This window comes from Podarcis cretensis (assembly GCF_951804945.1).
Source record: "Podarcis cretensis genome assembly, chromosome: 16".
In the NCBI taxonomy this organism is placed as follows: domain Eukaryota; kingdom Metazoa; phylum Chordata; class Lepidosauria; order Squamata; family Lacertidae; genus Podarcis; species Podarcis cretensis.
The window spans coordinates 21,006,691-21,023,036 of record NC_137186.1 but is presented as its reverse complement, the minus strand read 5'-3'; the positions used below and the strand labels follow the sequence as shown (position 1 = coordinate 21,023,036).

General features: G+C 48.1%; 1 protein-coding gene across 1 annotated transcript in view; it reads right to left on the bottom strand.

Annotated features, from left to right (window-relative positions):
* Window positions 1–12,002, bottom strand: part of TESC (tescalcin) — a 33,768-nt gene extending 21,766 nt beyond the window's left edge. Inside the window, exon 1 of the mRNA XM_079957243.1 lies at window positions 11,605–12,002. Coding sequence (XP_079813369.1) covers window positions 11,605–11,662 — 58 coding nt within the window. The 5' untranslated portion in view covers window positions 11,663–12,002. The remainder of the gene's footprint in view (window positions 1–11,604) is intronic.
* Between the last annotated feature and the right edge of the window lie 4,344 nt (window positions 12,003–16,346).

Below are 16,346 nucleotides of genomic sequence, written 5' to 3'. Positions count from 1 at the left end.
TTTTTCCTTTGTGCTGTCTTCCTGACTTGGGGTCAGGCAACTAGGGAAAGCCACAGACATCCCATTCTCCATCTTTCCAATTTCCCCCGCCCCTTCTAATCTAATAGAAAGCCTGGCTAGCAGAGCTTCCAAATCTGCAGGCACTCCCAGCTGTGTCCAAATAGACGCCTTATGAAACCCAAATTTAAAGATCTTTTTTATATTCAGCGGAGTGGCTTGTTAGGAATGCCAAAAGCACTTCCAATCAGACCATTTGTGAGGATCCTGACATTTCAGCACACCTCTCTGATGATGCCTATAAATCCATGCTCACATTAACTGCCAGCCCAGCCATTACCTAATTAACCATTAGGTAATGCAATTACTGTTAATTATACGGGGCCATTGCTCAAATAATAGGTTGAAACAGGAGAAGAAGCCCTTGCAGACCAAAATTTGTATTTCGGCTCTTTGCTTCCTGGGCAGCTTCACCCCTTCTTAACCCACGGGACAAAAAGCCTTCTCCACTTCTGACACCATTGCAGCACATGTTGCTTTGGAGACTGCCCTCTTCTCCTGAGTGCTTGCACCTGCACTGCTGCGTCGATGGCAGGACTCATCCAGCTCTCAATTAATGGATTATAGCAGGGGTCAGCAAACCTTTTCTGCAGGGGGCCAGTCCACTGTCCCTCAGACCTTGGGGGGGGGCGAACTATATTTTTTGGGGGGAAATCCCTCCCCATGACTCTCCCCTCCCTTCTCCACAGCACCGGACGAGCCCGGTGGCTGCTTACCTGTGCCTTGCGAGCAGCAGGGGCTGGCTCTGGAGAGGGGCTGCTTAAAATGGCACTCAGTCAACCGTGGCTCAACAAAGCCCAGCCCCCTTCCTCCTCTAGGCAGGGCGGGGAGAAGCCAGGAGGGAGGAGGCACTGCGGTGTGTGGGGGGGGGGAATGGTGCAGCCTGAACAATCAGAATCCCCACGCTGATCAATGCGGCGATTCCCAGACCGTTTGCGGGCCGGATCCAGAAGGCAATTGGGCCGGATTTGGCCCCTGGGCCTTAGTTTGCCGACCCATGGATTATAGAGACCCCGGAGGATCTCTAGGGCTCTCTTCTCCAAAGCGAATGCCCAGAAAAGCAGAGGGCAGGAACCTGTAGCTCTCCATATGTTTTGGGACCACGGATCCAAACCTTGACACAGGAAGTTGCCTTATTAAAGTCAGGTCACCGAGTCCATCAAGCTCACTAGTGCCTACACAGACTGGCAGCAGCTCTCCAGGATTTCAGACAGGAGTCTTTCCCAGTCGGCTGCTGGCAATCAGTGCAGGCAACACTGAGGTAGGTCCCATTGACCCCACATAAGGCAGTTTTACTAAAGCATGGGGCATGGAGTTCCTAAGTTCCTAAAGCATGGGGCAGCCCAGGGCACTGGAGCCATAGTTCCTAACTTCAACCTGCATCTACCAATCATTCCACCACCGTACATGCCCTTTACATCTCCAGGTTTTTCTCTACAAGTCATGAGGACTAGAAACTTAGGAAAAATAGAAATCCTCAGGTTGCTCCATAGCACCTTCCACTCCCAGGAGCAGGTTATGCCCCTTACTACAACAGCAGTTTTGGGGGCGGGTGTTCCTCTTGCATCAGAGGAATTTTGATATTTCAAGACACTTCTCAGCTCATGCTTATAAAACATCAATCATGTCAACCAATTTTTTAAAAAATACTGCCACTGGGGATTGGCTTCCCTGTTTCTAAGTGATCAGTTCCTTCCACCCACTTCTGCTCCTGGAACGGCATCTGACTGCAGCCTTTTGTCAGGTCGCCACTCCCTTCTGCCATCACCGTAGCTGGTTTTGCTCTGGCAATAGAGAGCTGCTCGCTTTTGCACTTCTGCAGTTCCTGTTTAACCTGTACAGTTGTTGTTGTTGTTGTTTTTTAAAAAGATGCAGGTTATAACATCTCTGTCACCTTTTGACCATAAAGATGCCAAGCTCGAGTGAGGTCATTGCTGCGCCCATTATGAATCATGGCCAATGAGAACTTTCCATTTTCCCTTTCGCCTTTTATCACACATCCAGGGCGTGGGCCACTTGTTTCCTTGTCTGCGGTTTGGGAACAGCTGAACTCCTTAGCCTGCGGGTACCATTGTCTAGCCAGGGGGTTTTGCATGCACTGCCCTCCACTGCTCTAAGGGTTGGACATTCCAGGGAGAGCTGGTGGAAGGCATAGATCCAGACTGTGCTTTTCTTACAAGAGGGACATGTCCCCAGAAGCAAAAGAGCACACCCTAAAAGACTTCCTTAGGGTTCTTTTTCCAGCCGAGTGCTGCAGCCACAGTGCGGAACCTCAAGCCTGAATGCAGCCCTCCAGCCCTCGCTATCTGGCCCTTAGGACTCTCCTCAGGCCACGCCCCTGCTCCTCAGGCCACACCCCTCCCTGACCTTGCTTTGCACCCTCCTTGAGTGTTTTTACCTGGCTAGGATATGTCCTCGAACTCTGATAATGTTTACTAGGATGGAGAATAGGTGAATGCGTTTGTGGGGAGAAACTAGCCCAGGCATCCCCAACCTGCGGCCGTCCAGATGTTTTGGCCTACAACTCCCATAATCCCTAGCTAACAGAACCAGTGGTCAGGGATGATGGGAATTGTAGACCAAAATATCTGGAGGGCCGAAAGTTGGGGATGCCTGAACTAGCCTACTGTACAAAGGTGAATTGCACCTTCAATGCCCCACCCACATTTGCCTCTGGCCCCGCCCACCGCTGGCATGTGGCCCCCAATTGGCCCCCCCACACCTATTCCATATAACGAAGGCTTTCTCCTTCCTGCTGATTACATTGCAACTTCTTCCTCTCTGAAATGAGCACATGAGGCACGTTCTCCAACCACCAGCTCACTGTAGAAGCTTCATCTGACTATCAGCCAGTAATTAAGTTATACAGAAGATAAACGTCTCTTCCTTCAGCACCACACAGGCGCACAGAGAGATCTCCTGGCTCCCAGAGGGGTAGGCTGCCGACTGAAGTGTGTACCATGTTCTACCCACTATAGATTTCAGACGAAAGGGTGCTGCACCCAGGTCTTTTAGTTAGGAGAAAAGGTAGTGTTATGCTTTCCCCAGGGGCTTGCCGCTTTGCGTAGAAGGCATTTTGACGAACCGCTACCGAGGGCTGCGGCGAGAAGTGCCCCTTCAGCCGTTCCATTATTGTTCTGTGAGGAACAGAAGCGATGTCTTCAGGCCCGGGCAATTTCGAACATGTCCTCTCCACAGACGCTGAAGAATATCGCCCTCTTCTTGGCATCTTCTTTGCTGGTGACTGCTTTATATACATTATTTACACAATGGGCCCCACGTGATTGGCTAATTCTGGGATTCTCCTGTAGGCCAATCAGGTTACGGATTCACTTCCACCTGGAGTTGGATTGGGTGGCTCCTGCGGACCAATCAGACTGCTGCATTCTGGATCCTATTGTTCTAGGACCAATCAGACTGCTGCATTTTGGATCCTATTCAACTCAGTACACAACAGGCAAGTAAGAGGCAATACGACAGAAGTGTATAAAATTAGGCCTGGCATGGAGTGAGGGGACAGAGACGAGTTTTTCCTCCCTCTCTTCTAACACTAGACCTTGCAGATTTCCAATGAAGATTCCAGGCAGATAAAAGAAAGGACTTCTTCACACAGTTAAATTGCAGGACTCCTTCCCACAAGAAGCAGTGATGGCCACCAACTTGGATGGTTTTAAAAGAGGGTTGGACAAATTCATAGACAACAAATAAGACTATCAGTGTCTACTAGTTGTGATGGCTCTGCTCTGCTTCCATTGTCAGAGGCAGCAATAACATGGACCATATGGTGCAGCTGAAAAAAAGGCTCCCACAATAGATGAAAAAATTACATGTATGTACAATAATAAAATAGTGATGATAAAATAATAATAATAATAATAATAATAATAATAATAATAATAGAGATTAGTGGAGGCAATACCGAGCTAGATGGAGAAATGCTCCGACTTCCTATGTTCCTAATTCACAAAACATTTTGCCACAATAAACTTACAGGGCAGCGCATGGAGAGGTAGATTTTAACAAAGGAGTTCAAAGCCAGAGTACTTCACTGTTAAAACAGGTACACCATCAGGAAATTCTCTTCCCTTCTTTTTAACTCAAATCTGTTGAACTCAGCAGAGCACCCAAAAGAAAAATCTCTCCGTGCAGCAACACCCATTCAAATATTTGAAGACTGTGAGCTTATCGCGTCTTATTTATTCTCCCTGCTCCCTGAAATGCAAACAGCAACTTGGGAGTTGCATTTTCTTTTTTGGGCAGGGACTCAGGCAGAGACAGAAAGTGAACCTCTTGCCACTGCATCCCTCGCAGTCCTGAGGCTGCTACTTGTATAAAGAAGGGGCAGAAATGCAGGTTAGCAGCATCAATGTGACTCAAGTCACATAGAAGGCATGCTCACATGTTACACTGAACACAGGTGCCAGCTGTCTCCACACACACATGTACGTTGTGCGAAAAAGAGTGTACAATTACAGCTCCAACTGTTGTATGCACAGACTGCACACCTGTTGAATATCACCTGTGAATAAATGTTTACAGCTCCAGTGTTTGGGCACACAGATTGTGTGGCCCTAAGGTAGAATTTGTGGGATGCGGGTGGCGCTGTGGGTTAAACCACAGAGCCTAGGACTTGCCGATCAGAAGGTCGACAGTTCGAATCCCCACAATGGGGTGAGTTCCTGTTGCTCGGTCCCTGCTCCTGCCAACTTAGCAGTTTGAAAACACGTCAAAGTGCAAGTAGATAAATAGGTACTGCTCCGGCAGGAAGGTAAACGGCGTTTCCATTCGCTGCTCGGCCAATAAAGCGAGATGAGCACCGCAACCTCAGAGTCGGTCACAATTGGACCTAATGGTCAGGGGTCTCTTTACCTTTACGGTAGAATTGGCTTGAAAACAGCCTTGAGTACCAAAAGTCAGCTATAGGAAGAAGCCACCTGAGTCAACTAACCATCACCTAAGAGAGAATGTTCTATTTAGAGCGTCTTCTTTCTCGATGCACCCCACCACCATGCCTCAGCAAATATGCTTTATTCCCAGAAGAGAAGACTGAAATAAACATTTTTAAAAAACGGCTGAGCAAACTATTTCGCAAGAAAAGGGTCAGCGATACCTCTGGCTCAGAGCAAACCCCCCCCCCCACGCGTTTATTTGCTGCCTGTTAACTGGGCCAGGCACCCGAGCTTTGGCTAGAGATAGAAAAAGGTAAGGTTTGATTTGATTCCTTGTATTTCTGCGCTGCTGTTCATTCAAACGGATCTCAAAGCGGCTTCCAAACAAATAAACAACAGTAACGTAACAAAGAACAGAACATCACAAATGCAGCATAGAGCCTATAAAAACAATTAACAGATCACCAATAAGACAATTGCTATCTATAAAACGCTATGAACCAAACAGGAGCTAAAAATAAATAAATAAGCTAAGCATCACAATTATCCCATCCAGCACAAAGTTACATATGGTGTGAAAGGGGGCTGTCTTTCTCTTTCTGTGTGAGAGAGTGTGAGAAGAGCATACGAAAAGCGTTGCAGGATCAGGCCAATGGCCTGTCTAGTCCAGCAACCTCTTTTCACAGTTGCTTATTCAATGCCAGTTCAAGGTGCTTTTTTCAGGCTAGTCTGTGAATAATTTTGCTGCCCCACCCCCCTCCTTTCCTGAGTGGCTCTTTCCCTCACCAGAACAGATTATGTTAACCTATATGCAGAATGAAAAAAAACCATCCCATATATTTCAGAAGAAGCGGGCTTCTTCCAAAGTTAAGAGCATTGACTGGAGACTCTGTGGTCCCTCCACATTGTACATTTCAAGCAGCATCATGCCACTTTAAACAGCCATGGCTCCCCTCACAGAATCCTGGGAACTGTAGTCTGTTAAGGGTGCTGAGAGTTGTTAGGAAAATTCCTATTCCCCTCTTCTGGGAATTGGAGTTCTCTGAGGGGAGAACTCAGACATAAACACACACAGGCACACCTGTTTCGTACATTATTCTTTGGGAGAACGGCATCCTGAAATTCGGAGAAGAGCACATTTCAGTGCACAGATGTGTTTCAGTTCACATATTGTTTCAGAATATGCATATTAGGGAGGTTTGTGTCAATATCCGAACCAGACCAAATCTCTCCCCATTCTTTAATAATTATAATAATAATATTTATATGCCGCCCATCTGACTGGCTTGCCCCAGCCACTCTAGGTGGCTTCCAAGAGAATATTAAAAACACAATAAAACTTCTCTATGCAGTTAAAAGAGCTGCATTTCATAGTGGTTTACAAATTGAAACACCACATTTACCATTTAAACAACAATGACAACGAAAACCCCCACACCCAACAACAGGAACAACAGAAATCAACAACGGATGCCAAGAATAAAACAGAGCAGAGCAAAAATTACTAATTAATTCCCTAAGGAAACATATAGGATCACCGGGGACTTTTCTAAATTGCACTTGCTGCAGCACCTTCAAGATTAAGAAATCGATTAATTCCAAGGGCTTGCGAGGGCTGGGATCCCCTTCATCAGATGCACTTTGTGCCATAATTCTTTCTTTGTTCATTTGTTGTAGTCCTTAAAACAAGAGTTTTGCTGGATCAGGCCAACAGCCCAGCTGGTCCAGCATCCTGTTCTGACAATAGCCAACCAGATACTCCCCCCCCCCCCATGAAAAACCTGCAAGCAGCAACAGAAACTCTCTCTTCAACTGGCATTCAGAGATATTGAATTTCAAGGAAAGACAGGGTATAATTTTTAAAGGGCGCAGCACATCGATGCTTCGGCAGCTAAACCTGTTCCCTACCCTCTTGGGACCTCAGCCACTGAGGACAGAGGCACAACAAATACACATGCATGTGTGCACACAGATAACATGCATTCCCTATCTTTGGTCGCACAGTACAAGGAGAGGGAATTTAGGGCCATTCGAAGGAACTGTTGGCAGTGCAGCAGCAAAGATCTTCCTGGGTGTAATTTAAGGGTTTGTTGTGCCAGCGTTTTAAAATCAATTAGCTAAGAGGGGGCCAGTGGGCGGTGTTGCTTAGCAGAGTGGCATGACCTTCGCTAGGGCAGCGGACGTTCTGATTGGCTGAGGGAGGTTTCCTCTGTATGGGTTTTTTTTGGTTGTTCAGCGTTTTCTTAGTTCCTGAACTAAGAAAGACAGAACCTCTCTGTGCCTTTCTCCTCAAATCATTTTTTGTTTGGTTTGCTCTGTCAGCTGTTATCAGGGCTCTTCCCAACGGGGTTTGTGTCATTTAAGTGATTTTGCTAACGGGACAGGCCACATATTTGGGGAGTGGGGCTTGTCCGAAAAAGGACGGAAATGTTGGGCCGATCTAATAAGCAGAAATTGAAATAACCATAGGATGTATGCACTCCCATCTGACCTCCTGGTTATTTTTAATTGGCTACGTTAGACACCTGCTCTTAATAGATAAGGAAATTGTCTTCCGCATATTAAGAGCTGCCCACATAGCATTCTGATACCACTGGAAAAAGATAAGAACTCTGACAGGAAAAGATGGGTTAACTCAAGTCTGGGGGAGAGCAAAAAATGGTAAAACTAATGAACTAATGAATTAAGAGTAAGAGGGAGGTCAGCTCTACAATTGCTTTGTAGAAAAAACAGAGTCTATTTCTAATGTACTGGTTTAATAAAGTGCAGGATAATGCATATCCATATACTGTACAGTCCTAAGCCATAAAAATGGAAACTGTTCACTGAAGTAATATATACAACCCATTTCTAGGTGTGTACGAGATGATTAACTTGTCTCATTACTGGGAACGTATTCTGTTTCTTCTTTTCTTCCAATGTCACATTTTGCTGGTATTATATCTTCAAAGTAATACAGTGGTACCTCAGGTTAAGAACTTAATTCGTTCCAGAGGTCCGTTCTTAACCTGAAACTGCTCTTAACCTGAGGTACCACTTTAGCTAATGGGGCCTCCGCGATTTCTGTTCTCAACCTAAGGTAAATTTCTTAACCCAAGGTACTATTTCTGGGTTAGCGGAGCCTGTAACCTGAAACGTCTGTAACCTGAGGTACCATTGTACTACAGCTATTATTATGGCTATTGTGACTCTTACTACAACTCTTACTTCTGTTATCACACAGCACATAGTTCAACTATGGAGCTCACTTTCTATGATAACCATCTTCAAATAGCCGAAGGGCCGTCACATGGAAGAGGAAACAAGCTTGTTTTCTCCTGCTCTGGAGTCTAGGACCTGAACCAATGGCTTCAAGGTACAAGAAGGAAAATTCCAACCAAACATCAGGAAGAAATTTCTGGCAGTAAGAGCTATTTCACAGTGGAACGGTCTCCCTCAGAAAGTGGTGGGCTCTCCTCCCTTGGAGGTTTTTAAGCAGAGGTCGGATGGCCATCAGCCATGGATGCTTCAGCAGAGATTCCTGCATTGAAAGGGGTTGGACTAGATGACTTTTGGGTCCCTTCCCACTCTAAGATTCTATGATTCTCTCTCTCATAACACCAGAACTTGTGGGCATCCAATGCCACCAAATGTGGAGGCAGAGCATAATCACCATGGCTAGGTAAAGGGACTCCTGACCATTAGGTCCAGTTGTAGACGACTCTGGGGTTGCGGTGCTCATCTCACTTTACTGGCTGAGGGAGCCGGCATACAGCTTCTGGGTCATGTGGCCAGCAGGACTAAGCTGCTTCTGGTGAACCAGAGCAGCGCACACAAACACTGTTTACCTTCCCGCTGGAGTGGTACCTATTTATCTACTTGCACTTTGACGTGCTTTTGAACTGCTAGGTTGGCAGGAGCTGGCACCAAACAATGGGAGCTCACCCTGTCGTGGGGATTCGAACCGCCGACCTTCTGATCGGCAAGTCCTAGGCTCTGTGGTTTAACCCACAGCGCCACCCGGGTCCCTAACCAACATGGGTAGTAGCCACCAATAGCCCTCTCCCCCATTAATTCGTCCATTTCTCTTTCAAATACATCCAAGTTGATGGCCTTCACTGCCTCATGGGGGAGAGAGTTCCGCTGTTCCACTGTACGCTGTGGACTTTCTTTTCTCTGCCTTAAATCTTCCAACAGCACCAAGTTGGGGATGAAGGGGGTGGCCACCAGGTTAGGTGGCTTTAAAGGAGCATTGGACAAAATTCATGGAGGACCAAGCTATTGATGGCTAGTAGCTTCTGAATACCAGTTGCTGGTGGGGAGGGAGGGAGGGAGGAAGAGTGCTCTTGCGCTCAGGTCCTGCTTGCGAGTTTCCCATTCAGGCATCTGGTTGGCCACTGCGAGAGCAGGATGCTGGACTTTATGGGCCATTGGCCTGATCCAGCAGGCTCTTCTTAGCTTCTTACCACTATTAAAAAGGGAACCTTTGGCCCTCTAGGTGTGCTTGGACTCCATCAACCTCAGCTGGCATAGCCAATAGCCAAGGGATGATGGAAGCTGAAGCTCAACCCTAGGAGGACCACAGTTTCCATTCTGTTTCTACCAGCTTTCCTATGTCTACAAATGGAATCTGCAGCTGGCTGCGTAGCATGGGTTGCTGGCACCCGGGGTGGGGAAAGTGTTGTGCATGCCTATGTGGCTGGGGTGGGAGCATGTACCAGGAGAGCACGTTGTCAGGGTAAACACAGCCCACCTTGCAACAGGCTCTTCGTCCACTGCCTCCATCTACCTGCCCACTAAACCCACCTGCCTGCCGCCGTACCTCAGCTGCCAGGGCTCCATGCCTTTTGTGAGGGCACCCCCTTAAAATGTGCGCCCGGGGCCATGACTCCCTGCCCCCCCATGCGACACCTCTGTCTGCAACATAATGTGGCCATTGGGAAGGAGTCTATTCAGAGTTCTAGTTAGCCATAGCTCAGTGGCAGAGCAGTTGCCTTGTATGTAGGAGGCCCTGGGTTCCATGCGCAGGAAGTTAAGGCAGGTCTGGGAGACAGAAAGCCTGACTGAAACCCCAGAGAGCCACTGCCAGTCAGTGTAGGCAATATTGATCTACATAAACTGTTGAGGACCACTTCCTTATCCTGTTTTTTCTTCCACCCCCTACTGCCTTCTTGGAAATGTGGCTTTTCTTTTTTCGGATTACGTTTTGCAGTTCTGCAAAACTTGGGTTTTCCTGAAATGAAGCAATAGCGCCACTGTGCATTAGACGGCTGGGGGGAAATGCCTTAGCTATTAAGTTTGCAAGATGGCGGGAATATGATAAGCTTACTGGGCTTTGGCAAAGCTTGTTTGATGTCTCCAGTAGTATGGGCCGGACACTGAGACCTCCCTAACGCTGTTCTGGCCCCCCTGTCACTAGACACCAACCAAGACCCTCCCTTTATACATGAGACACAGCTGCCAGGTTGTGTTCACCTCTACCCATCTAGAAATCACCTCCCCTTGGAAAGACCCCAAAGGAGATGGCAGGAAGTTCAGGATCTGGCTCTTTCCAAGCATATAACACAACACAAAAGGGCCAAACTGAACATGATCGTTTTGACAAAGTGTGGCTCCTGTTGATCAGCTATGCAAACCAAAGTAATGTAGATACCACACCAGCTTCTCGCTGTTAATTATGGAGAGGCTATGTCATGGGCAGTTGAAGCCTTGGCAATGCAGTCAATCATTTGGTTATTTGACAGTGTCCTCACTCAATGTTCCCTTCTTAATGTGGCTAAGATATGCATGTAACACTACAGGGTTTGTTGGAGCCGATGAATGTCATTTTATGTTAAAACCATATCTATACAGTGGTACCTCGTTCCAGAGGTCTGTTCTTAACCTGAAACTGTTCTTAACCTGAAGCATCACTTTAGCTATTGGGGACTCCTGCTGCCGCCGCACCGCTGGAGCACGATTTCTGTTTTCATCCTGAAGCAAAGTTCTTAACCCGAGGTAATATTTCTGGGTTAGCGGAGTCTGTAACCTGAAGCGTATGTAACCCGAGGTACCACTGTACTCCTATATACATATAAAGGTAAGGCTGTCATCACACAGACCCCATTGGAGGATTTGTAGTCCAAGGTGTGCGGGTTGGAGAGCGACATGGGTGGCAGCAACAGCCGTGTGTGTGTGTGTGTGTGTGTGTGTGTGTGTGTGTATCTATAGATCTTCATATAAAAGCATGCAAGATATAGATGCATAACTCCAGGCTCTGAACAGAAAAGCAGGTTGCACATGCCAACAAGCACTCAGAAAGCCCCGAACCGCAGCCTGCAGACACAAAACGCTTTGCGAAACTGGTGGTCTCCTTTGCAAACTTCCTCTTCCCCCCAGCTGAGCGGCTTCTGCTAGATGCCATCACTTGCACGCTCACGGACACTGCCAGGATTTCAAACACATTGCTGAAAGATAAGCCCTCCTCCTCTCACCCACAGAGGAAAAAGCCCGGAGTTGCTCAAGCTGTAAAGCCACATTCTTGCGCCAAGGATCAGCTGCCCTTGGGATGTACAGGGAGGGGAGGGGGGGACTGGAAGGAAAAGAGGGAGAAAGCGCAAAACCCTCTCTTCCCAAGTCCTGCAGGGGAGGGAGGTCACTGGGGAGCGACGAGAGGAAAGTTTAGCAGCTGTATACTCACAGCCCGTCTTGTCTGCAAGCTCCTGGATTTCGTCCGGCACCGAGTGGGAAGAGCCCATCTCTGCAAAGGCGGTTGCAGCTCTGGATAAAATCCAGGGCCCCGGACGTGGAGGGAGAGATGAACAGCTGAAGTTCAGCAGAGTCCCGGCGAGTCACAAACCAGCAGCGCCGGCGCAAGAGAGCAGGGGGACTGACTGCAGGTGCAGCCTCAGCTACACCAGCCAAGACTTCCTTGCAGGGGCTGGCGAGTTTTAAATCTCGAGGAAGCAGGAGCCACTAATAGAGAAGGAGGGAGAGAGAGATGGCTCCCTCAGGGTCCAAGAGCCTGCCACGCTCCAGGCACACCTGAGGAACCCAGCGCTGATTTCTCTCGCCATCACCAAAGCCAAGCCCACTGGGAACGCGCTGTCTTCTGTTTGTTCCAGGCAAAAATCTCCTGGGGGAGGCAGTCATGGTAACAAGGAAAGCGCCACACCGCATCCAGCGCTTGAGGGGTGTGGGAACTGGCATATATTTATCTGCTTTAGCCACTAGCCCCTACAATTTACTGCATCCCCGCTTGGCAGAGCGTGAGACTCTTGAACTCAGGGTCAGGGATTCGAGCCCCACGTTGGGCAAAAAAAACCTGCATCACCGGGGGGGGGGGGCGGGTTGAACTAGATGACCCTTCCAAGTCCATGATTCTATGCTGTACATGTTTCCTAAAGGTAAAGGTAAAGGGACCCCGACCATTAGGTCTAGTCATGGCTGACTCTGGGGTTGTGGCGCTCATCTCGCTTTATTGGCCGAGGGAGCCGGCATACAGCTTCCGGGTCATGTGGCCAGCTTGACTAAGCTGCTTCTGGCGAACCAGAGTAGCGCAGCCGTTTACCTTCCCGCCGGAGCGGTACCTATTTATCTACTTGCACTTTTTATCTCCTGCATTAGGTTGGCAGGAGCAGGGACTGAGCAACGGGAGCTCACCCCGTCATGGGGATTCGAACCGCTGACCTTCTGATCAACAAGTCCTAGGATCTGTGGTTTAACCCACAGCACCACCCGTGTCCCGTACATGTTTCCTAAAACATTTGAAAACAAGGACGCAAGAAGGGCCCTGGTGGATGAGGCCCAAGGCTCACTCAATCCAGCATCTTGTTGTCACCTTGGCCAGTCAGATGCCTCTGGGATGGGAAGCCTGACAGCAGCATCTGAGCCCCATAACACTCTCTCAACTTGCTAGGAATCACGAGGAATCATTCTGCTTCCAACAAGGGGGCAGAACATAGACATTGTACCTGCGGGAAAGCTGCGAGCAGGATCCAACCGCAAGAGCGGTCTCCCTTCCTATGGCTTCCAGCAACTGGCATTCAGAAGCATTGCTGCCTCAGACTGTGGAGGCACACTACAGAACCATAGAATTGTAGAGTTGGAAGGGAACCCGAAGGTCATCTCATCCATGGGTAGGCTAACTAAGGCCAGGGGGCCGGATGTGGCCCAATCACCTTCTAAATCCAGCCCTTGGATGGTCCAGGAATCAGCATGTTTTGACATGAATAGAATGTGCCCTTTTATTTAAAATGCATCTCTGGGTTATTTGTGGGGCATAGGAATTCATTCATTCTTATTTTTCAAAATATAGTCTGGCCCCCCACAAGGTCTGATGAACAGTGGACTGGCCCCCTGCTGAAAAAGGTTGCTGACCCCTGATCTCATCCAACCCCCCTGCAATGCAGGAAAATGCAGCTGTCCCATACGGGGATTGAACCGGCAACCTTGGAGTTATCACCACCATGCTCTAACCAACTGAGTTATCCCAGCCATTGTGTCTTGTAGCCCTTGAGAGCCGTCTCCTCCATGTATTTGTCCAGTCCTCTCTTAAAACCACCCCAGCTGGGGGCTGCCATCATGACATCTTGCAGGAGCCACTTCTGCAGTGGCTAACCAAGATCCAGTAGGAAACCTCTGAGCAGGATCTGAGCATGAGAGCGCTCTCCCCTCTGGGGCTTCCAGAGCCCACGACAGGCAGAGCCAGCCCAGTTGGTTGTAGGAAGGCAGGCAGGCTGGTGGGGACTGGCTGAGGGCATGTTGAGATTGTTGGGGCAGTGCCCCCATCTGCCCTAATGAACAGCCTCCAGTGAGATCAGTTAAGAGATGTCCTCTATGATTCCATAGGTTTCAAGGAGGAGAATTTGGAGCAGAGTGTAGTTTGTAGCTTAGGGTTGAAGAACTCTTATCACTTTCAGTTTCTCCTTTTTCATTTGTTAAGCTCGGTTCTCCTTATCAGTTTATAGTTAAAGCCTCATCAGCATTTCAGTGTGAATTCCTCCCGAAAGACACATTTCTGCATGCAGTTTTGCCATAATGTACACACTTTTGCAAAGCCATCTCCCCTAACTTAATGCGTTTTGTCTGCTGTTTTCATTTCATATGTGGCCAGGGCCAATGTTATCTGAAAGATCAATATCTCCCTTTATGAAGGAGGAGGAGCCGCAGCCACTGAAGCTGCATGGTGCTGGGCAAAGCCTCCTCCTGACGTTGCACGCGTGATGTCATAGGTGTGTGTCATGCATCACGTGTGTGATGCCACACATGCGACGCAACACTACCCCCAAGTCTTTGGTCCAAGGCAGCACCTCTGGCTAGGTAGCTTGGCCTTGCAACACAAGCTGAATCTAATTTATCCTTCCCTTTAGCCCCTGGTCCAGGCCACACACCCTGGGCTTTTATGCCACCATTCCTCTTGTCTGGAGACTTCTAAAAGCTTCCCCTTCTCCTCCTTTCAGCTGCTGCTTTTGGAAGTGCAAAAACACTTCAGGAGAAGCTCAAGGAAGAAGCAGATGATCAAGTCTCTGCCTCTGCCAATAAGTCTTCCTCTGCAATTCATTTCTTGGCCTCCTGCCCGCTTGTCTAGAGAGAATTATGGAACACGCTGTTTCAATGGTGCAGGAGACTGAAAAACAAAACTTTGCAGCCTTTTTTTGTTCTAAATGAAGCTTGTAACGTTCAAGAGAAGGGGTGTGGCCTACCTTTTTGGCCCAGCAGGCCAGGTTGCTGTCTGTCCCCAACCCCCTGTAGGACAAGTTTGATTGGTGGGCGGGACAACCCACCTGTCAATCACCCAGCATGATGATAAGACACAAGTCCCTTGTGTGGTGTTTCCCAACTGCCTGACCTGCAATTCACCTCACAGAGCAACATTTCTCAGAGTGGTTTGACAGTCAATCCATCTTAGCTGTGAATTCTGGGAATTGTGAGGGGGAACAGGGGTTTTTCCTAACACCTCTCAGCACCTTTATCAAACTACAATTCCCATGATTCTTTGGGGGAAGCTGTGATGGACAGACCATTGGGTCAACCTCCAGGACACTCTCAGCCAACCATGGCAGGGATGAGAAGCGTCCCATCAGGTGGGAGAGAGGATGCAAAAGGCTCATTTTGACAGTTTAACTGCCAGATAGGGCCTGGCTCGGAAAGCAGTTTAGGGCGCTTAGGGGTTTGTCCAATACGATAAGCCTGACAAATCCCTCAGGTAGATGGAAAGGCCTAGAAGTTGGCTACAGCTGTTTTACAGGCACAGTAAAGGTGGTAACCCATTCTAGGGAGCAATAGATTTCTGAGAAATCATTTTGCTGAAGGGGCTCGAAAGCAAAGTTCTCATGTAAACCTGCAATACCATTTTATAACGGACCCTAACCGCTGTGCCTTTACTAGTGACACTGTTCAGCGCTATCCCTCACGGAGAGCTTTTCAATTAAAGTACACTTGTATTTTTGATGCAGCTAAGCTTTAACTGGAAATAAGTTGCTTAGGAACTCTGAGTCCTCGCTGCAGATTCTCAATGTGCGCTGCCACTCAGAGAAAACCCCTCCTGGGTCATGTTGCCTTGCTCCCATGTTCACTGAGGGAGTTGGTTGCAGAAGCCTTGGCTGTTTAAAATGATATGATACTGCTTTAAATGCATAGTGCAGAGAGGGGCTGTCGCGTGGGAGGAAAGGGCTCATTTCCCCCTTCCTTCAGGCTATTTTAAAAGATGTAACACCGAACAGCATTTAGCATAAGAAGAGTTTGGCCTTTACAGACGACAAAAATATTCCTTTGAATTTTTTTTTTTTAAGAAAAAAAGATGCCAGAAGAAGGAGCTATTTATGGAAACAACGCAAAGCACAAGTCCTATTAAAAGTATGCTAGAAAGACAAATAAAGGTTTCAAAAATGACTCTCAGTGGTGTGCTGTTTGGGCACTGCATGGAGATGGTGCGGTGTAGTGGTTAGAGCACTGGACTGGGAGGCCAGGGTTCTAATCCTCACTCAGCCATGAAGCCCACTGGATTATTCTGGGCCAGTCACTGCCTCTCAGCCTAGCCTACCTCACAGGGTAGTTGTGGGGGCTTGAGCAACTTGGAGGGAAAAGGTAGGATTTGAATGCAATAAAATAAATAAATGGCATTTTATTGCCCGCATGTACACATTTGCGCACAGGTGTGTTAAGGAGAAGAAACTTCACAAACAGCCCCCTTCATTGCTTTGACATCTACAGACCTTCAGGGAGGGGTCCTTTGACTTCCTAGCCCACATCCTAAACCCACCTGGTGGTGATGTTTCAGGGATTACTAGCTGATGAGATGACTCCTTGCCCACAAGATGTACAATGATTCTGGGTCCATCAACACAAGCTATGTCACTGCTCCTTGGTCCAGATCTCTTGGTGCCAGCTCTGTTGAGGACTGTGTGTCCCAAACTTCTCCTCTGGTTTCTTCAGCTGGTC